This window comes from Peromyscus leucopus, chromosome 4 (genome assembly GCF_004664715.2).
Source record: "Peromyscus leucopus breed LL Stock chromosome 4, UCI_PerLeu_2.1, whole genome shotgun sequence".
NCBI lineage: Eukaryota > Metazoa > Chordata > Mammalia > Rodentia > Cricetidae > Peromyscus > Peromyscus leucopus.
The window spans coordinates 97,321,011-97,345,031 of record NC_051066.1 but is presented as its reverse complement, the minus strand read 5'-3'; the positions used below and the strand labels follow the sequence as shown (position 1 = coordinate 97,345,031).

The 24,021-nt window shown below is 53.5% G+C and overlaps 2 protein-coding genes across 8 annotated transcripts in view; one reads left to right on the top strand and one right to left on the bottom strand.

Annotated features, from left to right (window-relative positions):
• Positions 1-877: 877 nt before the first annotated feature.
• Map1a (microtubule associated protein 1A) lies at positions 878-21,386 on the bottom strand. Of its 3 annotated transcripts, none has more exons than XM_028878695.2 (7): positions 21,116-21,386; positions 20,127-20,228; positions 11,737-11,819; positions 11,388-11,528; positions 3,103-11,176; positions 2,555-2,775; positions 878-2,366 (listed from the first exon to the last, which is right to left on the bottom strand). In XM_028878695.2, the coding sequence occupies exons 1-7, from the start codon at positions 21,351-21,353 to the stop codon at positions 2,211-2,213; spliced, it is 9,015 nt and encodes a 3,004-aa protein (XP_028734528.1). In that variant the 5' UTR covers positions 21,354-21,386; the 3' UTR covers positions 878-2,210. The 3 variants fall into 3 exon arrangements, with proteins under 3 accessions (XP_028734528.1, XP_028734529.1, XP_028734530.1); XM_028878696.2 differs by having other exon boundaries at positions 2,555-2,772; XM_028878697.2 differs by lacking the exons at positions 20,127-20,228; positions 21,116-21,386 and adding an exon at positions 15,045-15,171.
• Positions 20,651-24,021, top strand: part of Tp53bp1 (tumor protein p53 binding protein 1) — a 93,556-nt gene continuing 90,185 nt past the window's right edge. For 2 of the 5 annotated variants that reach the window (XM_028878700.2, XM_028878698.2), the window contains exon 1: positions 20,663-20,772. The gene's annotated coding sequence lies outside the window, so the exon portion shown is untranslated. Of the gene's footprint in view, positions 20,773-24,021 lie in introns of all 5 variants that reach the window. The other 3 variants (XM_028878699.2, XM_028878702.2, XM_028878701.2) reach the window with 3 other exon arrangements.

Genomic DNA, 24,021 nt, shown 5'->3' with positions numbered 1-24,021 from the left:
ATACATTTATGCCCTGACCATTCCTGACATACCTAAGACTACAGAGGGTTTTACTTGGAGGGGGGTAGATCTAGCTTTCACCCGTTAGACAGTAAATGGAAAGGCCCAGAGTTTTCTGGGGAAATACACTGACTGCTTTTGACCCCATAGAATGCAGATCCCATTCTCTAAATCAAATGTATATCCCCACATTTTAAAACCACTTTCAGATTGTTTTGTGTGTTTGTTTTTTTAATTTTTATTTGTTTTTGTTGTATGTGTGTGGGTGTTTTGCCTGCATGCATGCCTGGTGCCCACAGAAGCCAGAAAAGGGTGTTGGAATCACTGGAACTGGAGTTTTAGAGAATTGTAAGCTGCCATGTGGGTGCTGGCAATATGCTTCAGTCCTCGGGAAGAAGAGCCAGTGTTCTTAACCACTGAGCCACCTCTCCAGGCCCTTGTTTTTTTTGTTTTTGTTTTTGAGACAAGGGCTGAGTCACTATGTAGCTCAGGCTACCCTCAAACTCCTGATTCTCCTACCACTACCCTGAATGTTTTTCGAGACAGGGTTTCTCTGCGTAGCTTTACGCCTTTCCTGGAGCTCACTTGGTAGCCCAGGCTGGCCTCGAACTCACAGAGATCCGCCTGGCTCTGCCTCCCGAGTGCTAGGAGTGTGATAGAATATGCCAAGATCACTGGCATATTCTATCACACTCTGCTTCTTTGCAGAAATGATGCTGGTTCCCACATCTCTTCCTCCTTTTACCCATGCTGTGTCCTCTGGCTCCCCTGGATCCTGAAATGGGTTTGAATAATCAAGAGTCTTCCGAGATAAATGATAATGCTAACTGAAGCCGAGATGGAAACCAGGACAACTAAGTAATGTACGGAGTCTGGAGAAGCCTAAGCAGCACTACACCGTCTGCCATGAACTTGATTTATTGTTAGACTTGAAGGTGGCTCTGTTACAGCAGCTGGGGACTGTAGCAGGGAAGTGTGGGGGGGAGCAGAGCACAGCAGAGGGGACGGGAGCTAGGGAGAACATGGGGTGGGCTCCTTTTGATTTCCCATCGGCTTGGCGAAGAAAGCAGACCTCAGGGACTACCAGCATCTGGGTTTCTCAGTCCAGCAGGGTCTAGCAGGGCTGCTCACTGGCTTGCCTGGGGCGAGGTCCTGTCCTGTAGTAATGCTCAGCCTGTCTTTACTTCACTCTGGAGGAGTTCAACTATCGCTCCTGCGCTTCCTCTCTTCTTTCCCCTCCTCCCCCATTCTCCCCAAGTTCTCTAGATCGGCCTCCATCTCCCAGAACCTCTGCCCAAGAGTGTGGGTTTAGAGAGGCAGCCAGCATTCCCATTTCAGCTGCAGGATGGTCGAGGATTGGAATGTTGGGGGAGTCACATATGGCAGTCAGGCAGTGGCTTATTTTTAACCCTTAACACACCAGGCCATAGCAGATGACCACATGCAGAGAAGCCAAGCAGGGGATGAGAAGGGATCAGGACTGTTGGAATGGGGTGGGCAAAGACTAGATGATCAGGGAGCTTGGAGGGATTGGGGTTGGGGCTCTCCTTGCCCTTTGTGCTGCCCAGGTGGCCTGGTCTGGGCACAGCCCTAGGTCAGAAATGGTATGAAGCCGGGGCTGGGAGATGAGATCCTTTTTCCTGTCCTTAGTTCTTGGTCTAAAGAGCTTCAAGTTTTGGATTGAGACATTCAGATATTGAGGGAAGCAGAGACAGTATAGCAGCCACCCAGGCCCCTGCTGGAAGCCAGACCGTGGTGGCTAGGGCATGGGAGATGGAGGAAAGGAAGGGTGCAGCTCTGGGCACCTTACTAACAGTGGCCTTCCCTACATCATATAAATTATTGGCAATCCTTTCTGGCATGCCAAATAAATAACGAGGTTCGGGGACGGGGGTGTTACCTCCCTCCACGAGGATGGAGTGTGCTCACCGAAACCCATCCTCCTCATCCAAGACCAGTATTTGCCAGTGCCAGGAGAGGGTTTCAGGTGACCGTTCAGAATTTCATATCACCCCCCCCCCATTACCTTTGGTTTGAGACCCCAGGAACAGATGAGGGGAAGGACAGTACCTCCCTCTTAGCCCAAGTCCTCACAACATGACCTTGCCCCCCTACCGAGCTCCATTTCCCTCAACCCCAAAGGACTCAGCAGTAGCCATTCTCTAACGAGCTAGAGGAGTAGATCCTGGGGGGAGGGAGGGCGGGTCTATTCAGAACTCAATCTTGCAGGCTGGAAAGGACTCGTCCTGCATCACCACGGTGCTGCTGCTAGCCAGGACCAGGACGTTCAGTTGCTGCTGTTGCTCATGCGTCTGCTGGTACCACTCACGAGTCACCTCTGTGTCATGAGTGGGGATCAGAGTCACCTAAGAGGAAGAAAACATGCCCGAGGTGAGAATGTGAAGGAAGGAAATTGAAGGGGAAGGACTGCCTGATGGTCTCATAGATGAGCCTGCTGCCATGGGAAGGACCTTGTCCTTTGGTGAATAGGGCTGTCCTACACCTCTGACAGAGCTTTGACCGGAATCCTGCCTTTGTGTCTCTTGCTACTCACCTGAAGGTTCTCCCCCCACTGGGCCTTGCCTTCCAGCAGGGCATCCAGCACAGCCCGGCTTGGCTCGCCATTGGCAGGGTCGTTCCCACTGACCACATAGTAGGATGCACGCACTCGGCGGAAGAAGTCCAGATCAGCAGTCTTACCACTGCAGTGATTTGGAATATAGGCAAGATCCACGTACACAGGCGGGCCAGAGCCACCCTTGGAGCCCAAGGCTGCTGTAGAGACAAGCAGAATGCATTGTTTAAAAAAAAAAAAAGAGTCCAGTGTGCTGATGCACACCTTTAGTCCCAGCACTCGGAGGCAGAGGCAGGCAGGCGGATCTCAGTGTGTCTCAGTATGTCCAAGGCCAGCCTGGTCTACAAAGTGAGTTCCAGGACAGCCAGGACTACACAGAGAAACCCTGTCTCGAAAAAACAAAAAAGAATATTTGGTCGCCTCCCCACTCTCTTGAACAGCTAGAAACACTTTGAACACTTTCTTTAGCTAGCCCATACCTGCTCCAACCCACCATATTCCCATTCCCACTTTCCTGAAATACTCACTGGATCCTGCCTTGAGTCCATTGACTAAGCCTTTGGACATGGGACTATGTCCATCCTTTTCTTCCGCTGGGGTGACCTGGCTTGAAGTGCTGCGTGGTCGAGGCAGGGCCCGAGATGTTCGATCTACAGGCCCTTTACCAGGGGTAGGTGACCGTTTCCCCCGAATATCCAGACGCCGCGCAGGAGATGCGGGCTTGGCCCGGCTGGGGGCCCTCCGCCCCAATCGCCCCTGCACCTTCTCCTTTTCACGTAGTCTCTCAACTCTCCCGGACTCTGAGCTGAGCCCCTCGGGGTCAGCCATGCAAACATCTGGTCGGGGAGGGGAGGGGCGGGGGTCTGGCTGGGGAACTGGCGGTGGGTCGTGGCCAGGCCTGGGGTGGTGAGTTCCACTAACTCCCCCAGCTTTGTCCACAGGCAAGAAGTCCCCATCTTCATCCGAGTCGAGGGCTGCCTCAGCTGTGATGGACGGACACTCCTCAGTTTCTGGTGGGACATCAGAATCTGACTGTGAGGAGCCCGAGTCACTGGCTGATGTGGGGGGTGTCTCATCAGCCATAGGGCACGGGCCCCCTGTGGACCCTGGCCTCCCTGCCCGGCGCCGCCCTCCTTTCCCTACCAGCCGGGCTTCTTCTGTTGAAAGGTCACTGTCATCTGTGGATGGGGGCAGGGGTGGGTTCAGGAAGGAGGGAGAAAGCTCCCCGCAGTGGGGGCGGGGCTCTGTAGCACATCCCTGAGGTCCCGCCTCCACTTCGGGAGAAAGACTGCAGGGCGGGCCCCCGGAGCTCTTCCCAGGACGCGGCAGCGGCTCAGAAGAGACAAGTGTGTCTGGCCGCGAGCTCCTCTCGGCTCCCTCGGGCCAGGACCCTCGTTCCCAAGCAGAGCAGGCCTCAGCAGCCTCTTCTTTTTCTGCCTTGGCTGTGGCGAGCCCTGGGAGACTGGAGCTGTTTTCTGCTAGGCCATTGGCTGCATGATCTCCAGAGGGGCTCTGGAAGGGGCTTGGCTTCTTGGTGAGTTCCCCTGAGCACTCCAGGCGGCAGGGCAGCGTACCATCATCCATGTCTCCAGGCAGGCTTGGAGCTGGAGCTGGAGCCAAGTCCAACGAGGAGGATAAAGGTGCTGGGCTCAGGGGAGCGAGGTCCCAGAGGCTGTGGGCAGCTGGCTCCGTTCCTGGGCCCAATTCACCAGCGCCCTGTTCAACGGCCCCTAAGCCAGGAGGGAAGCGTTCAGCCACACTTGAAATGACAGGTGTGGTGGCCTCAGAAGAGGACCCTTCAGACAGGGCTGGTGAGGCAGGTCGTGGCAGATTGGAGAGGAGCGGGGCCCCTGGAGAGCTGGGTGACGGGGGCTGGGGTAGTGAGGAATCCAGGCTGGGTGCCTTGGTCACTTCCAGGTACTCGTCATGCCGGGTTCTGGTTGGAGTTCCTGGAACCAGGGCTAGTGCTCGGTCCCCAGAGAAGGCAAGGGAGCCACAGGGTGCAGAACGGGGTTCAGCTGGAGAGGGCAGCTGAGGGGGAGCGGGTTGCAAGGAGGAGAAGCCGAAGGCTGAAGCAGGGAAGTCCAGACTTGGCCGGGTAGGTCCTAGGTGTGAGTCTGAGGAAGGGCTGGTATGTGCCTCGGTTTCAGGCCACATTGAGGGGTGGCCCACAGGCATGGGGTGACGGGGGCTTGGGGGCTGAGCCTCTTTCTCTGGCTGTTCCCGAGCCCCCTTCTCCAGGTCTGAGTCACTAGTGTCATCCCAGTGACCTCTGCACGGCTCTCTTGGGGATGGGGTCCTCCTGTTTGGGCTGCAGCTCACTGTGCTTCCATTAGGAGGGGGGCTTGGGTCTTTGCTCAGGGAGATCGGAGCACGGGGCGGCACTGCCGGCGGGCTGAGGCTGGGCTCCACGTTGGGCCCTGGCTCGGGTTCTTGCCTGGGAGGTACGGTGGGCCCGGCCAGAGCTGCATAGCTGAAGGTTGAAGTGTCAGATTGGAGGCTTTTGGGCGAGACAGGAGAGGAAGACTCCTTCTCTGCAGATGTATTCCGGCCAGCAGCCTCCTCCTTGCTTGAGAGGCTTGGGAGCCAATCCCCAGAGGCCCCCAATGGGGGCTCGCGAGTGGGGCAAGCAGGGCCCAGCCCAGTAAGCATCATCTGCTCATAGATGTCTGCATACTGAAAGCTTCTCTCGTCAGGATAGGGTGTGGGCTCCCTCTGCTCTGGTTCAGTCTGTTCAGTATCTCTGGCCATGAGTCCCTCACCAGCTTCTGGTGCCTTTGAACTGTAGGGGCTGCAGTCGGGAGCCCCTGTTCCGCCCTCTCCTTCCCGTCCCCCTTCAGCTTTTCGATAGTCCTTCCCCAGCGGGGAGTACGGTCCGCCTTCCAACTCAGCTGCCCCCTCCTGCACTGCGGCCACCACACTGTCATACTCGGCCATGCCCCAGGAGAAGGGTGCAGGAGCATGTGGTTCTGGGGCAGGTGTCGGGGGAGCTGGAGCTGGAGAGAGGGGTGCAGGAGGCAGGGGTCTATCCTTAGGTACCCATGGTGGGATCTCAGCTAGCCATGAAGGGGTGGTAGGTTCATTCCTCGTGGGTGGTACTGGCTTAGTGTCTGGGACCGGGCTTTCTTGTCCTGGGGCTGGAGGGACCCTCTGTCCGGTCATCTCAGGTGGGGAGGCTGGAGGAGAGATGATCTCAAAGGGAGAGCGAGTCAGCTTGTCGTCTTCCTCTGGCGGCAGGCCAACTGGTGACTCTGCAAGCCAGCGCTCCACCTCCAGGCCCTTCTGTGGCAGGGGCTCTTGGAAATCCTTGAAATCTGAGGCCCAGGGACTCCGGGGAGTGTGCTGCAGAGAGGTCACCTCTTGTTCATCTGCCCCCTCATCAAGAAAAGTACTTTCACGTTCCTCACAGTACCGTGAACGGGCTCCTTGGCCATCTAGCTCATGGGGGAACCAGACCTTCCTCTCACCGCTTAGCTCCCTCCAGTATGCATCCTGCTGCAGGGTCATGTCCCTGTCCCTCCAATACCTAACTTCTTGCTCGGGCGACTTGCCTTCCCAGGCTGGAACAGGCTCTTTCTGTTCTCCGACTGGCTCTCCTCGGGTTGGGGATGTGTCTCGCCATCCCTGGACCACATCCTGCTCCTTCCAGTATTTTCCTTCCTGCTCTCGGGCCTTGCCCTCCTGTACTGGGCTCTCGTCCAGCCCCAGTGTCCTGGTCCTCTCCAGAGCATCTTCATCCTTCTGTTCCGCAGCCGTGGCCTTTTCTGGAGCCTTTTGGTCAAGGATTGTCTCTTTGGGTGTTGTGGTTTTATCTTCCAGGCAAGAGCTACTTTGTCCCTGAGCTTTATCCTCTTCTTTTAGGGCCCCGTCTTTCTGTTCAGCAGCCCTCATGTCTTGGTCCAGGGTACCACCCTTCTTTCCTGGGGCCCAGTCTTTTAGTTCTGAGGCCAGGACTGTCTCTCCTAAGGCCTCTTCCTTCTCTTCCTTAGCCTTGCTTTTCTGTTCAGGGGTTCTGTCTGTCTGTGTTGGTTCAGGGGCACTGCCCTCTGGAGCCCTGTCTTTCTGTCCTAAGGGTCTATCTTTCTCTTCTGGGGTCTTGTCTTTTTGTTTTGAATCTCTGTGCTCTTGTTCTCTGTCCTCTGGTTCCGTGGCCTGGGTCTGTGGCAGGGCTGTGCCCTTTTGTTCTGAGGCCTTGTCCTTCTCTGCTGAGGCCTGGTCCTTCTGTTCTAAGTCTTTGTCTTTGGGTTCTAGAGCCTTGGTCAGCCCTACGGCTGCATCCTTTTGGTCCGAGTCTCTGCCCTTCTGTTCTGAAGTCTTACCCAGCTGTCCTCCAGGCTGGTCCTTCTCATCCAGAGCCTTGTCTGTCAGAAGCATGACCGAGTCCTGCTGGACAACGGCAGCCTTCTCCTGCAGAACTCTGTCCTTCTGCTGTAGGACTTCACCCTTCTGCTTGAGTTCCTCTTCCTTCTGCTCAGTAGTTCTGTCTTTCAACCCTGGAGCTTTACCTTCCCACTCCATGGCAAGGTCCTCCATGGCGGGGCTTGACAAAGACTCGGGACTCTTGGTGAGGGAGCTGTCAGATGTCCTAAGGGCATCTGTTGGATGTTCACCAGGGCCTGTGACCTCCCCGGGTGAGTGTTTCCTGTCGCCTGACAGTGCAGAGTGAGAGAAAGGACTTCCAGGTAATTTCCCAGCAGGGCTCTCATCTGTGATATCCGCCTGTCCAGCAGTCTCATCTGTGAGAGGCGACACTGTGCCTGGAACTGACCCAAGAGCTGGGTGGCGAGAGGTGTCTTCAGCCTTCATCAGAGGCCCCTTTTCTTCCCTTCCTAGGCTTAGTTCTCCAAACTGGAGGGTGCCAAGGCTTTCTGGAGAGAGCTGCTTAGACGAGATATCCAGAGAAGTCTCCTTGCTAGGACTCTCTTCTGAGAAAGACAGTGACTGAGTGTCCTCTGGAGATACCATTGGCCAAAGGTCTTTGTGCAGATGATGCTCTTTCGGGCTGCAGGGAGACCTGGGGGTGGCCTCTTGTTTGGCAGTGTCTGGGGAGACCACACTGAGGACAGACAGGGACTCTGCATCTTCAGGGGAAAGGCTTTGATCGGTAGACCGAAGTGCCTCATCTCCCCGAGGCTCACGGTGTTCTTCAAGCGGTGCGCTCAACTCTCTAGGAAGGGCTTCTTCTGCTCCTGGTGTGGAATCTGCCTCTCTAGTCTCAAACACTATTGCTTTGTCTTGCTCTGGTAACAGCTGAATGGTGCAGCCAGTCTGACCCCCGACGAGGCCGACAGGGGCATCCTGGGCTTGGGGACTCCTGGGAAGAGATACTCTCCCCTCTTCAGGCCCTGGCTTGACCGTCTGCTCTTCGGCGTCCTCCTTGCCCACACCTGGAGTATGCTTTGTGTCTCGCCAGGAGTCTTCTTGAAAGTCTTGAGGCTCAGACTTCTCTTCCACCGGGGACTGATGAAAGGGTGTATGGGTAGCGCTGGGGGGACCAGATGGCGGAGGAGATGCCATCTTGACTGTGCTGTCGTCCGGGCTGAGGCACCTTTCCTCCGCTTCTCCGAGGGCTGGTTCCCCTGGATGGAGGGCATGTCCAGGGGCTCCAAACACAGCAGCATACTGACTGGGAAGTTTCTCAGACGTTGTTACACTTGACTTCTCTTCCTTTTCCACAGCTTTCTCCCCTTTCTTCTCCGACTCCCCAGTCACAGAGAAATCCTCACAGGGTGGGGACTTGAAGCCCTTATCTTCTTCCAGTGAAGACGTGGGTGAGATGGTACCAGCTGATGGCACGTAGTCCAAGCCCTGAGTGGCTTCAGTGCGGGAGGAGGGGATACTTGTGACTGTGTCGAGCAACAGAGAGCTCTTGCCTGTCTCCTCTGTCTGGGGAGCTGTGAGTGAGGCCACAGATTGGTCCTCAGCCACCGACGTGGCAAAGGAAGAGAGTTTGTCACACTCGGTGATTGATGTAGCTGAAGACACGTGTTCCTCTTCGGCCAAAGGGGCAGCCACCATATTGGGAGGGTAGGTGAGTTCAGGTTCAGGTGCCCCATAAGTTTTGCTCGGGGTGGCAGGAACAAGGCTATCTGCGGGCTGGCTGGCTTCAAAGGGGCCAGGACCTTCAGGCCCAGAGAGCTCATAGGTACTTGTAGGAAATCTGGGTTGGGCTGCGCGTTCCTCTGGCTCATCATGGATCTCCTCATCTGAGATAGTCTGTTCTGTCTCTGAGTAGCCAGGGATTGTCTCGTCCTGAATGTAAGAGACGTGCTCAGTGGCTCCTGCAGGTGTGGCCAAGCTGCTTAGGAATGATGAGGTCTCCTTCTCAGGTGCCTTGCCCTGAAATCCCAGTTCCCGGCCCCCAAGAGCTTCTCTGCTCTTTGGGATTACCTTTAAAGCTTCCTGCATATGTTTTTGATAAAAACTCTCAGCTTTCGTCTCTTCTTCATCCTCATCTGAAGGGTGACCCTCCTCCATTTCTTCTAACTCAGCCTTTTCTATCACATCCTCCTTCACCTCGGGTTCACTTTCCTCCCTGGCCTCAGCGCTCTCCGGGACCTTCTCAGATTCTCTCTGCTGCTTTTCCTCCCAGGGTTCTTTCTCTGTCTCAGCCCCTGAGTCTGGGCCCCTGTTCTTGGTCCCTTTGTCCTCAAGAAAGTCTGGGACAACCTCCTTCTCCTTTATCACGTGTTCTTCTTGATCCCGCCCTGGGACAGAGGGATGTCTTTCCTGGATGGCTGGGCTTGGGTGTCCCTGCTCTGTAGCATCTCCAGGAAGTGGTTTCTCGCCTAGTCCTGCCTCCCTTTGTTCAGCCAGCAAAGCTCTCTCCTCACACTTCAGCTCCTCAAAGTCCTGTGTAAGGTCCTCTGGTGAGGACAAGGCCAGCTCTCTGTGCCCACTGCCAGTTGGGAGTGCTGGGGCCCCCCTCTGGGCTGGGGGTGTCCGGGGCTCAGAAGGTAGCTCTTTCTCCCCGCGGGCAGCTCGGCCTTTGTCCGTCTTGACTCTCCCAGGGGCCTTGGCTTTATAGAGGGTCTTGCGGACCTCGGGGGTGAAAGGCTTCAGGTCTGGTTTGGAGAATTTCTTTACTTCCGGTTTGGTGTCTTTCCTCTTCTCATCCTTCTTGGCGTCCTTTTTCTCTTCCTTCCTCCCTTCCTCCTTCTTGAGTTCCTTCCTTTCCTTCTTGATCTCCTTCTTCTCCTTGTCCTTTTTCTCCTCCAGCTTTGATATCTTTTCTCTCAGGTGCTTCTTCCCCACTTTGTCTTTGATCAGCTTCCGCTTCTCGGCCTTCAGTGCTTCGCTGGACTCTGTCCTCACCCTCTCGGGCTTGGAGGGCTTTTCTGGGGGCTTCTCCGACGCGTCCTTTGCTTTCTTTTCTGTCTTGGCTAACTCCTTGGCCAGCTCTGAGCGGGCCTCCTTGGCTCCCTCTTCCAACACTTCCTCGCGTTTGGCCAGCTTGCTCACCGCCGTCTTGGGAGCAGCTTTGAGGCTCTCCTTGCTGTCAGCCCGATGTTTGATTTTGCTGGGCTTCAAGTTGGCAGGCACAGCCCCAGCAGCCAGGTCCTTCTGTGTGGCCACGGGATAGCGCAGGAAGTCCAGGTGCCGAAGCTTTTCCAAGCCCTCCAAGATCTTGTTCTGGGGAGCATTTCCTGGGAAAAGCACGCGCACAATCTTCTCAGTAGGGTTGGCTGGGAGCCAGACCACCAGAGCGGTGATGGAGGTCAGGTAGGGGACAGAGATCTCTGCCTCCTTCCCATTGGCCAGCACAATACCTGTCTTGGCTTTACTATTACCCGCCCACTTCTGCATGAGGAACTGCATCTCCTTACTGTCCTTGACAGGGTTGAGGACATACATGTCCAGCCGACCCACACCCATTTTGTGGAAGAGGGTCAGCGGCTCAATGGTGTTGCTGACTACACGATACAGAGGCTCAGCTTGGATGCCTAGGCGGTTTAGGTGCTGGAGAGTGAGACAGGCCTCCTCAATGCTGCGCTTGGCCTTCCGGGAGGCATCCGGCAGCCGAAGCTTATCGGGCACATTGAAGAACACCACTCCAAGCTCAGGCGAGATGAGGTTCTTCACCCAGTCACTATAGCTGCTGGAGCCCTGGGACTGCTCTTCCTCCAGCTCTGCCACTTTGCGCTGCAGGAGTCCATTGATGCCTGGCAGATTGTCAGCCCCGATGTGTGTGAGCAGCACGGAGTCGATGCGGTCCAGATGCCGCACCAGCTTCCAGAAGCAGGACTTGCGATCAGAACCACCATCCACCAGGATGTTAAAACCATTGACAGCAAAGAGGGCAGAGTCCCCACGGCCACCAGGAAAGATGTAACAGCAAGGCTTGGAGAGCTTGAGGAAGCCTCCTGAGGTGGGGGGTTCAAGCAGGTCAAAAGGGGATGGCACATCCACCGTCTCAGAGACATACTCGGAGAACTCAGCCACACCATCCATGGTGGGTAACACAGGCTCAGGATTTAGCTGGAGGTGCAAGGTCTCTTGGGAACTGGACAGACCCAGGTGGCTCCAATCACCCTCCCCTAAGCAGGAAACGGTGAGGAAAGCCTGGATCCTGGGGTCTCTATTGCTGAGCAATTGGGCAATCTAGAGGAGTGGAGACAGAAGCCGATCAGGTCATCGGGGTTGTCTTTGTCTGACTCAGATTCAGCCCCCTAATCTTGCCTGTTTCTGAGGTGAATGCCTGACAGGGATTCCTGTCAGGGTTCCTGATGGTCAAATAATAATCCTTGTCTTTCTCACCACAATTTAAATCCTGCCCCTTGTCCCCTCCTCAGACGCTCAGTGGGAAGCTTACCTCAGGACTGTGAAGGACCCGGGCAAAGTTTTGGTAGGAGTAGGTGCCGCTCTGTAGGATAAGGTCTCCCTCAGGCTCTAGAGTTTGCCCACTCAAGATTAGGAGTTTGTGAGCTGATGGATTACTAAGAAGATGGTGAACCTGAAATGGGAGGACAGATTGGTCACAGATTTGGGAGACCCAGGGGAAGGCACTGAAAACCCCGGTCCCCACTTTAGTAATATATGGACATGTTTCTTACTGGGATGCCCCGGACTGGGGCTAAGGATTATGTCAGCTGGGAGAGCAGACGAGATTGTAGTGACCTTGCAAAGGGTAGGTTGTAGCGAGGCATCAGCCCTGACCTTACCTCTGAGCTGATGCTGTCTGCACTGGGGTTGACTAGGATGATGGTCTCTAGGATCTCACTCTGGTGGCAGAGGGTCCTCTGGCCTGAGAGAGAGACGCAGGCATTTGTATTGAGATTAGTAGGCATTAACTTAAAATGAGAAGTACTGTAAGGGGCAGGAGAGGAAAAAACAAATGATCAGAAAACGGAGTATAGGGGAAACCGAGTCCTGGTTAGCCTTAAACCCAGCCATCCAGGCTACCACTAAGTAAGGTCCAGGAACTGCCTCCTCTAGCCCCTCCTTTCAGGATTTCTTCCTCCCTTCCCCCACACTAACTGACTTCTCCCTTTCCTCCATCTGCCACACCCTCTGCTGCCCAGGCCCTGCCCCTTTGCCCCAGACTGCCCTGTTGACAAGAAGCTTTTGTCCCTCTGGAGCACTAAGTTCCTGGTGCTGCCTGGGAATGGGGGGGGGGCAGGCGCGGGGGGGGGGGGGGAGGGGGGGAGTTCAGCTGGAGGGAGGGCTCCTGGGATGACAGACAGTCTTTCCTGAGCTTTCCTCTGCCTTTGCCCTTGGCCGGTAGAGGAGACAGTAGCTTCCATCTCTACAGATTTCCCCATCCTTTCCACACCCACTGCCCCAACCAAGGACAGAAGTCCTGTTCCAGAAGATTTGGGAGACGTGTGTCACCTTGGTTCTTGGAGCTTTATAATTCAAGGATAGAGAGTTCTAACTTGCAATTCTGTTTTCTGACTGCCAAACCTTCAGGCAGACCCATGCATACCACCCCCAAGTGTTTCACACTCCCTCTCCTGTCTCACCTTCACGTGCCCAGGCTGCAGAGTCGCCTAGCACACTGCCCACCCCACTTATCCCTCGTGAACATTTCTTGTCTCCTCCGGTGGATGTTGGAAGGAAGTGGTTGGGTTGGTTCAAAGACAAGAAACAGGGCCAGTGGTGCTTTCTGCCAAGCCTGACAGCCGAGTCTGATCCCCAGGACTGAGGTGGGGAGAGAACCAACCACCTCCTGCAAGCTGTCCTTTGATCTACCTATACATGCATGCATGCATGCATGCATGCATGCATGCGCACGCACCCCAAAAATAAAAACAACAGCAAGCTGGGCATGGTGGTGTACACCTTTAATCGGAAAGCAAAGGTGGGTGGATTTCTGTGAATTCAAGGCCAGCTAAGTTCCAGGACATCCAGAGCTACATAGAGAATTCTGTTCCAAAACACCAAACCAACCGGGCAGTGGTGGCACACGCCTTTAATCCCAGCACTTGGGAGGCAGAGGCAGGCGGATCTTTGTGAGTTTGAGGCCAGCCTGGACTACAGAGCAAGATCCAGGAAAGGCGCAAAGCTACACAGAGAAACCCTGTCTTGGGGAAGGAAAAAAAAAAAAAAAAAAAAAAACCACCAAACCAAACAAAAAACACCACTACCACCATCAACAACAATAACAACAAAGAAGTCGAGAGTCGATGCTCAGGATGGGGAACGATGATGTCCCCAGATCCTCTCCCCAGTACTGTTCCTCCAGCCTCACACAAAACACCAAGCAGGGAAAGTAAAGGAAGAGCTGGGTGAAACAGATTGCAGAAGGATGCGACCTCCCAGGCTCCCCTAAGGGCCTCCTCCACTTCATCCCACTTGCAGCCACCATAGGGTTAACCTTAGAGGCTGAGCATCAAACAGCAGGATACTGGGGGGCTGTAAATGCAGCTGTGGGAAGACCAAGGGTGCTGGAGACTCAAAGCCTCTACCAGGCACTTTGGGCCCAAGAGGAGTTCAAGGGTCCTCTTCTATGAACTTGGGGATCGAGGGATACATTAAGGTCACTTCCGAGGATGAGCACCACCTTAGAGGCAGGCAGGGGCAGGACTTAAGCGGCTAGGGATGTCAACATCATTTGCCAGTCTTAAGTAGTTCAGATTTAGGAAAGCCAGGACTCCCCCAACACAAACAAGGTCACACTTTCAATTTAGGTGGAACAGAAAGAGATTTCCTCTCCAGCGACGATCTCCACTCCAGCAGCTTTATGGTCCCCAGTGTATCCTCACGAGACCTCTGATCCCACTTCCTGTCCTGACACAAGACCCCAGCCCTGGCCCCAGGAGCAAGTCCATTATGTCCCCAATCCCTCCTCAGGCCGAGGGGACAGCCTTGTTTTCTCTTTTCTGCTCCCCAGCTCTTCCGATGAAGGGAACTGCCTTGTTTTTCCTTTATCTTCGCAGAGGGCTCCTTAAGAGGCTGGGGGCACTTCCCGTGACCAGTGCTAGGGTCGGGGGTGGGCTTCGGGTGGGAAGCTGAGTGGGCAGGAGGGCAGGTGTCTCCGCAGCGAGGCGGAAGGGGGTTGCTCCGGCAGGCAGCTGCAGTTTTGCCGCAGTGTGTGAGTGTGTGTGAGTGTGCGCGCTGAGCTCAGCCTCCAGCCCCGCCCCCACCCCCCACCCCAGCATGACAAGTCATTTTCTTGGCTGCCTCTGCATGGGGGTGGGGGGTGGAGATGGGGGTGCACACAGAGAGGGAGAAGAAACTGGCTTCTCGGTCGAAGAGCCCCCATCTTGGGAAGAAAAGCACAGATGAGGTGAGGGTGGGGCCGAGACGGAGAACCCGTGGGGTTGACAGGACCCGGAATGCAGGGCAGCTGCAGGAGAGCCAGTGCTCTCCAGCTCCTGAGCGGGCCTCGGAGAGGCCACAAAGGGGGGCTTAAAGCCCTAAGCTCAAGCTGGCCACTGGGAATAGGGTGAGGGGAGCCAAAAACAAACCAGTTAGCCTGTGAGCAGGCACATGCCACGTCTTAGGGACCCATTCCTCCTTTCTCTTCCAGAGTGTTACCCACCTTCCCTTACTTGGCAAAAAACATCCTACTTGCCCTACTCATCCCAGAATAGGAGCGGCTGACCAGTGTAGTAGCTGATAACCCAAGGACCCTCCCGGAAGACACATTCCATAACAGCCCCCTTCCTCTCAGAGTCTTCCGTGTCCCCTCAAAGACATAGCCCCCAAATTCCTTCTATGCCCTGGCTGCCAGGCAAAGCCTGTGGCACCACCTTCTGTTACTGCCTCTCAGCTGATGGTCCCCACCCCCACCTAGTACAGAGGTGGACTGTCACAGCCCCTGGTGGAGCCACTGGCTCTGGATCCAGGCTGAATCCCCGTCAGTAACGTTCACCTCTTCTCTCCATCTCTGGCAGGCAGCCTTCCCACCAGGCTAGCCTAGGTCCAGATGCACAGATTTTCAAGGTATCAGCCGCTCCCCATCCCCAGTCCCGAGCACAGCACCCCCATCCCTCTGCCATGATTTGCCTTCCTGTTGGGCTCTTACCCTGGGATGTAGGAGGGAGCCCCTCATGGAGGCATCGGCTCGGCTGGCTCCGGCCTTAGCCGGGTGGCTTCAGGGAAGAGTCTGCGGCACTAGGGGTGGGAGTGAGGGGGGGCTGCTTGCCGGGGAGGGCGGTGCCAGGGCGGGGAAGAGGGGCTGGTCTGTGACGAGGTACTGGAGACTTAACTGTTTCTTGGCCTGCACAATGTCAGCATCCTGGTGCTTCTGCTTGGCTACGGGGAAGGGGAGGAATCTAAGGGGTTGCCTAGCAGTTCAGAGGGCCAGACCCATCTCTCCTGCAGCTCTGAGTGCCTTCTCCCCAAATCCTGTGTAGTTAATAAATACCCTCTCAGCATCAACCAAAGGACCAAAGCCTCATGCACTGGGGCACTGAGCCAGCTATAGGAGGCAAGGGTAGCATGGGCCCTCCCCCTTCCTCTTAGAAACCATCTGCTGCCTCTCCCCTCAGATGGACCCAGAGAGTGACCTTCAGTCACTGCAAGAACAGGAGACAGAGGCTGGGGGGGGGGGCGTGAATGGAGGGGAGCGGTGTGGTGGTGGTGAGTGATGTGGTGAGCTGGACCCTGTCCTGACCACATCAATAGAAAACTGGGGAGGACAAAAATGCGTCTCATTTTAGATTGGAGGATAGTGTGAAATTCTGGAACAGACAGTCCCCAATCCACTGGGGTGGGGCACAGGGACCCTGGGAGCTGCACGCAGGCCCGTGCTAATGCAGCATGGCTGCGAGAGCGAGAGCGAGCGCCCACACAAGCAGCGTGTCCTGGCTGTCAGGAGGCAGTCTCTGAAGGGTAAGGGAGGCTTCTGCCTTTCAGGGAAGGACCTAGGATCATCGCCCGGAGTCCGGGCTCAGGCAGAGCTTTCTTGCTATAGACCAGTCTAATATAAACTACTCTTTCAGTTAGAAATGGTCTGTAAGGTGTTTGGGTCTGGACTCCTCCTTGTCGCTTTGCTCTGTCTGTCTGTCTTGATCTTGAACCTTCTTATGTTGACCTTGTGCCCTTATCTGAGCCTCTGCCACAGACTCAGCTAAGTGCTCTAGGATTCAAAGGGAAGATCCGGAGAGCTGGAGCCAACACTCATTTTGCCCTGTGATGTTCATACTCTTACATCCCTGGCCTCTCCTCATTAACCCTCCCTGGGTGTGGTCATCTCCTTCCTCCCACTCACTGGCCAGCCCCACCCTTGCTCCAGGCTGCCAAGGACTGCTTTTGAAGGTCAGAGAAGCCAAAATAGTCTCTGCTCTCAGCAACCCCCAACCCCCTTAAGCTACAGCCAGAGGAGAGGAGTAGCTGAGTCACCAGTACTCTGGGGAACAGGGGGAACAGAAGGAGAAGAACCCTTGCTCAGATCCGGGATGCAAAGCAGCAACATGGCCAGATCCCCATTTGGATAGGAGAGGCCATCTGTATAGACACACACTGTGTAAACCAGGCTCAGTCCTGAGCATCACGGAGTAGTACCCATCCCTTCCGCAACTTCAATGCTCTCATTTCATCCTGCCTCCACCTCCTGTCTCCTCTCTGCTTTTGAGGGCTCGCTCAGTGTTGGGGGGCACTTTAGTAGACATTGGGCTTGAGAACAAATGTCTCTAAGCCACACCCCCGACACCCCACCTTGTACCCCATCACAGTTGGTTCTCCTTCTCTCCCCATCTCTACGCAGCCGCTTGTGAGTGACCCCTTGACCCTTAATTCGACTCTCCTGCAGTGAAATGGTGTGAAGGAGGCTTGAGCAGCCCCCTCAATTTCACACCTGATGCCACTTTCTGAAGCACACCACTAAACAAGTCAGTTAGTCTCAGGGTTTGCTTTCTGGACTAGCGAATGGGTATATTAGCTCCATCCTTCAGCCACGCTGTGAGGACTGACTTCATCTGAAAGAGTTCTCTTCCTCCCTAGAATCCTAACTTTGCGATGCACAAACATGACTGAATATTTCTCTCTTTGTGGAAGATTTCAGAATGAGTACCCTAAACCAGAATCCCAGACCAGACTAGTACTGGGGTAAACTCAGTAAACTGGGATAAATCTCAGGCAAACCCCAAACTGGAGATGCTTACAGAATGAGGCTTGACTTCTATTCTCTCTCTCTGCCTTCCCACTTCAGATAACAGTGTAAACCTCTAAATCAGGATCCTCTGAGCACATGAATAGAAAGAGTCAGACAGAAGGACTCAGGGGTTCTCAGCTTTCCACTCTCCACCCTTGTACCTCTTTACAACTCCAGATCTGGGGTCTCAGGTAGCCCAGACTGGTCATGGACTTGCTATGTAGTCAAGGATGATCCTTTGCCTCTACCTCCCCAGTGCTGGGATTATAGGACTGTACCACCACACCAGGCTAGCCCGTGCTTCTTCAAGTCTTAGAATATCAATCCTCCCTTTTTTAATTTTATTTTTATTTATTTATTTTGTTTTTCGAGACAGGGTTTCTCTGTGTAGTTTTGGTGCCTGTCCTAGATCTTGCTCTGTAGACCAGGCAGGCCTCGAACTCACAGAGATCCACCGCCACCCAGCCAACCCTCGCTTTCTTATAGGAGTTCAACAGTAGACATATTGACACTCAGTAGAGATGTGTCAGTGTGTCGGCCCACCATTCCCTAGCCCTATTCCCTGTGGGTCTGGGACCTTCTGCCTGTTAGGTGGGCACTCTACTGCTGAGCTGCATGTTAGGTGGGCTCTCTACTGCTGAGCTGCATGTTAGGTGGGCACTCTGCTGCTGAGCTGCATGAGCTGCAGGTTAGGTGGGCAATCTACCACTGAGCTGCATGAGCTGCATGTTAGGAGAGCACTCTACCGCTGAGCTGCACTCCAGGCCTTAAGCTAGGTTTTCGATTATCCTAGGTTTTTCTAAGTTAAGTGCTAAAAATGCTTAGAAGCTTCAGGGATTTTTAGGGAAGGAGTAGAAGCTATAAAGGAAGGCCCCCAATCTCTGCTGAAGAGCACATGGTATGAGAACTACCCTTTAAGGCTTTTTACCAGACTTGACCACTAGAAGGAGCTGGGCCACTGACTATCCGGGGTCTCTTTTTTTCTGTGTGTGTGTGGGGGTGGGACTGTAAATGTAGAGAGGGTGAGCCCTAGTGGAAACGGGGCACTCTTCCTGTCACTCAAGATATATTTTGTTCCTTCATTATTTTGGCGTAGAGTGTGAAGAAATGGCGGTCGTCGTCCCCCCCCCCAAGGAGCAGGCCAAAAAGGTCAAGCTGCACCCAGCTCCTGGTGACTTTAGCCTTGGCAATCACAAGAGGCTGAAGGAGGAGGCAGCGTCTGTCCGCAGCTGCTCTGGGCAGACGTGTACGGGGACAGCTGACAGACAAGCCAGCAGGGTGGGGCCATGGCTGCCTGAAGCTCTGCGGGTTGTTATTATTTTTTGCTTTTTCTTTTTTTTTTTCCCAGGAAATTCTCCACTGTTCTCCAGGGACAGAGGCCACCATGAAAATGTCTAAACCTAAAACAAAATGTATGCTAAAAGCCAGCCTTACTTTTGGGTGGATGGCCCCAAGTCTCTTGAGGACATCATAGCAAAATTCTGAAGCGTTCAGTAGGTGTTTCTATACCGACGCTTGTTTCCAAGAAGTGCCTGAGAATGCATCTCCCTGCAAACCACTGCCCAAACATTTCCTTCATCTTAATCTGAAGAATAGCTAAGGATTTTGTCTTAAGTTCCATTCGTTTCTTACATTGCTTAAAGTCTTTATGGCCAAAAGAACAAGGCTAGAGCATTTGGTGTGAATTCCTAATAAAAAACAACCCCAAACATCAGTAATGAGTTTAATCCCCTGCCATCCCTTTATTCAGTCTTGCTTCTAGGAGCTTTGAGTGGTATAGTCTCTTTGGTCACTGGGAATAGTGGGGGACGTCATGATATGGGTAATTCTCAACAGAAGGGAATCTCAAAAGAGTAAGTGGCTAGTTTGACAGGAAGCCAGTCCATGAGGAAGATTCCAGCCTCACACTTTTTTTAAGTTGCTGCACACATTCTGAGTATAATGGAGCTTTGCTCATGTTAGCCTAGTTTTCTCCAACTTCTCAGCAGCTCATGAGAAATGATCAGTGAGGGAATGACCAACGATCTGCCAGACCGGAGACGCAGAAAGAGGTGACTTTCTACTGTACTAGACTGTTGAGAATTATTGACATATGAATTCTGTCACTCGATGGCAATGACTATGAGCCTAACGGAATTCACATTCTATAAAACTCCATGGAAGCAGGTCTGGTGATGCATGCCTACAGTCCTAGCACTCAGGAGGTAGAGACAGGAGGATCACAGGTTTGATACCATCCTAGACTATATGTCAAGTCAAGGTCAGCTCGGACTACATAGTGAGACCCTGTTTTTTGAAAAAAGAAAGTTGCATGGATTGGTGTGTCAACATTTACAATAATCCAACCAACACGTCCAACACCTTTATTAAGGGATGTAGGACGTCATGTACTCAGTAGACACCGGCCATAGAATGATAATTCCTAAAATCTTATCTCACACTTCTAGACTATTTCTCCTACTCAGCAGAAATGATCCCAGAACCAAGCCTCAAGAAATCCAGAGACCTTTGTCCCAGCCTTGATCTGATGGTGCTGATCTGCTCAGCCTTAGAGAGCAGCATTCTGCTCTGCTCTGCAGAGCTGCTGGCTAAGTGAAGAGGAAACGGAAATGCGTCCTGAAGGGTGGGCTGTGAGAAACAAGGGTCTGGGATGTTGAGCGAGGCACTCTGGGGTGTGTATAAGGGGGAACAGGGAGGCTGGGGGAAGCGGAAAGGGGGACATGTAAGAAAAGCCTGGGTTTTTGCCTGAAAGTGATCCGAGCACTTTCTTAGCAGCTCTTGTCACCTTCTGTGTACAAATAATGCTCTTCTTGGAAAAATTATGTTTTGACATCATATCGTGTGTTTGAAGAGTGTACTGGAAATATCTGGATAGCTGTGGAGCCATTAAAAAACAAACCCTCCCTTCTCCCCTGCTCAAACCTCCCACGAGGCCAGTTCTGCCCTGGATACTGGACCTCTCCTCTTCCAGCCCACACCCGAAGGACTGAGACAAATGACCCTAGTCCTAACCTTTGACCTCTGAGGAGAAGTGAGCTAGGTGCCGGGTAATGAAGAGTCTCAACTGTTGGTTCAAGTCAAAGGATGATAAGTCAATGTTCCAGGAGAGAATCCCTGTGAAAGAAAAGAAAAGAGAGGGTTCTAGGCAAAGTCATCTGGTGGGACTGCCGAGAGCACTGTCAAGCTCCTGGAAGAGGAGCGGCGAGGAAGGTAACACCTCTAAGGAGGGGAGCTAGCACCTCTAGGTATCTCACAACTGCTTTTTCCCCTTTGTGGGAGCCAGAGGGCAAAGAGCAGAGTTTAGACTGAATTTGTAATAAATGAGCTTGCAGTTTTTGTTTTATTTTGCAAGGCTCTCCAGTTATTGTAGAAGCGACACCCAAGGGTCTATTCCCATGTACTGTTGGTTTTCATAATGATTCCTCCAGCGAAATTAGATTCTAGATTCTCTTCCTATGCCCCCCCTCCCTTACCTCCACCCCTCGGAGGAGGCTCGCTTCCACCCGCAGGTGGCTCCGCAGCACTGCGCCACAGGCACAGCTGAGGGAGGTGAGCGGAGGAGCCACGAAGGTCACTCTCTCCACTTGGCTGCCAGCATTCAGAGGTTTGTGATGTGTACCCTGCGTTCAGAAAGCTCCCCTAAAGAAGAAACTGTAAGGTAGGGACATGGGCTTTTCAGGGTCTGGCGAGGACTTTCCGACGTCTGGTCCAGGCACTGCGGGAAAGGGGTGTGACCAGAGGGACTCCAGGGTCTGCCCGGAGTCTGCTCTTGCTGCTCCGGGAGACTGCGGAACGGCACGGGGTTTTCGGGAAGAACGGGCAAGCGAGATGTTGGCAGCTCGAGAGGACACAGATGCATGGAAGACATGCAAGGGACAGGGGCACAGGTCTCGAGAAGTGCACATAGAAATGGAGGCTACAGAAGTGTGCACTGGGAGATGAATGCAGATGGCGGAAAGGCACGGATGGAGTGCTGCGGGACAGCCAGGACAGCGGCTCACCTTGTTCAAGGTGGGCCCGCACGGCCCTCAGCTGACTTTCTGTTCCGATATCGCCGATCACGATGAGCAAGGAGTATTTCCGCAGATCCCAGCGCGCTGCGGCCACCGCGGCACCGGCCTCGCTCAGAGGCTCCGCGGGGTTCTGAGCCGGCGAAGCGCCGGGGCTCCGGAGCCCCAGCTCCCGAGTTGTCTCCATGGCAACGCTGCCAGGCCGCGCAGTCCGGGCCTCGGTCGCCATGGAAACTCCCGCGGAGTGCTAGGCTGGCTGCGTCCGCTGCGGGGAGAGTGCGCGCGGTTCTTAAAGGCCGGCGGCAGGAGCAGCTCATTGGCCATTGCCTGTCTGGGGGCGGAGCCAAAGCGCCGCATGGGCGGGGCCGGGATGCAGTAGCTGTGGCTCTGCGCACCGCTCTGTGATGGAGTGGCAGCTGCAGTCATCCACCTGCAGTTTTCCAGATCCAAGTTTTCCCCTCCGACTTGGGCTAGGGTAGGGGCTCTGCAGGACCCAGCAGAGGGCGGAGTCCACGGCCTCCGCGCCGGAACAGCATTTAGTTAAAATGGGTCTGTGATGAGCACTGTGTAGCAGTTCCGCAGCCTAGCCCGAACCGTGGGGAGCCATCTTGCCCCTGGCTCAGAGTTTCTATAGTGGTCTCTATCTGGGTGTTATCGTTGTCTGGATTTTTTTTTCTTTTCCTCCCCCCCCCTTTGTTACCTGCTAGGGTCTAGGTCGCCAACCTGGGTTTCCCTGTCCTTGCCCCGAGCTCTGGGCGTGGTCAGGCGGGTTGCGCAGTATTGAAGGGGACAGGATGACCTTCCTGCCCTGAGTCCCTAGTGAGTTGTTATTCCAAGGATAGTGGTTGGCTAGTCTCCATCTCTACTGAGTCCAGTGAGCTCAGATTGCAGCATGGAGGCTTTGAGCAAAACCCAGGAAAGAACTTCCCAACTACTAGTGATGTGACACAGCGGATAACCTTAGGAGGCGGTGCGGTTACTGTGCAGAACTGAATTAATATTCTCTCTCTTTCCCTCTCCCTCTCTCCATCTCTCGCTCCCCTCCCCTTGCCACCACCCCGATTCCTCAAAGTGTCTCCACCACTACAGCATCTCCTATCCTGATTAATTCTGTTGTATGTATCGGACAGAAGAGCTGTCTCTAGGCTCCAGCAACACTTGCTTTTTCTTCCATTCACCCTGCACTTTGGAGATGGTAGAAGAAAACAGGGCTGGGGTGATGGTTCAGTCGGTAAAGTATTACCCTTGCAAGCATGAGGACCTCAGTTCAGATTCTCAGAACCCTAAAGAGCCAGGCACAGTGGTGTGTGCTTGTAATCCCAGAGATGGTGAGGTGGGAGGGAAAGACCGCTGGGTCCCTGGAAGCTTGCTGGACAGCTAGCCTAGCCTACCGGGCGAAGTTCCAGGCCAATGAGAGACCCTGCTATATTAAACAAAGAAGTAGAGGGTGTCTGAGGAACAACACTCCAAGCTGTCCTATCACACTCACATGCACACACATGAAATCCCACTCCCCACAAAGATAGAAAAGAGTGATGATACCTGATACAACAAGGCTGCCACTGAGTCATGCTCTGGTTGTTAAGTACCTCACAGAAAATCCTGGCCCTATCATGAAACATATTATAGCTAACCAGCCAGTCCATACTGTACATATTTTAGACATGGCTGTGAAAATCCTTTTTGTAGCAGAGTCAGGAAAACAATAGTGTCAGGATATCAGATGGCTTCTTCACACACCCCACCCGTTGCAGATCTGAATCTGAAAAAGGGCTTGGAAAAATGTGCAGTCCTTTTCTACTACAATCATAAAGAGTAACACATGAAGCAGGGAGCCAGAATGGATTGTGGGGAGAGGAAGGGAACAGTTTCCATAGCAACTGTAGAGATGAGGCTTTTAACTAGCAAAGGGTCTCTGTCTAAGGGACAGCGGCTGCTAAGTACAGAGTCTGCTTCCAGTAAGTCTCCCAGAGATTAGACAGTAGATACAAATGGAACAGAAGGAATCACACATAGATGAGATGGTAGGGGCAGAAATGTAGGACTCTGATTTCAGACCTTGCTAGAATCAAGTCTTAGTGGTTATGGCTGCAAATGCAGCCTGTGGTGATGTGTTCTGGATAAGTAAGTAGTCAGCGAGTCCTTTTGCCAAAGGCAGACAATGTCATAGAAAGATTGGCTCCATGTATCTCTTCATCATCCTCTTCTGGGTGATGTTTCCATTACCATCATTATAGCATCAGAACATGTTTGCAAAGCTGGGTGGAGTGGCGGAGTGTGTCTGTTGATCCCACCACACAGGAAGACAAGGCAGGAGGATGGTTAGAGTCAAGGCCAGACTGGGCTACATAGTGAGACCCTGTCTCAAACAAGCAAAATTCCATCAGTTTTTCAAGACAGGGTTTCTACGTGTAGTTTTGGTGCCTGTCCTGGATCTTGCTCTGTAGACCAGGCTGGCCTCGAACTCACAGAGATCCACTTGGCTCTGCCTCCTAAGTGCTGGGATTAAAAGCGTGTGCCACCACTGCCCAGCCAACAAGAATATATTTTAAGTGTTAAATTATACATATAACATTTGCACCAAGTGCTCTGTAAAGAAAGCTGGAGTGTTTTTGCATGTATGAGCCAGATTTTTTTTCTTTTTGAAATGGTCTTCCTATATAGCCCTGGCTTGAATGAACCCACTATGTAGACTAGGCTGGCCTCAAACTCAGAGATTTACCTGTCTCTGCTTCCTGAGTGCTGGGGGATTAAAGGTGTGCTCCAAGATGTCTGGGCAGGTTTTTTTCTTTTTTTTTTCAATTGTGTGTGTGCACACACACACAAATGGGTTTGGGTAGCCATAGAGGCCCCCTCGACAAAAAAAATAACAACTAAAAAAAGTGTTATTATAGGTG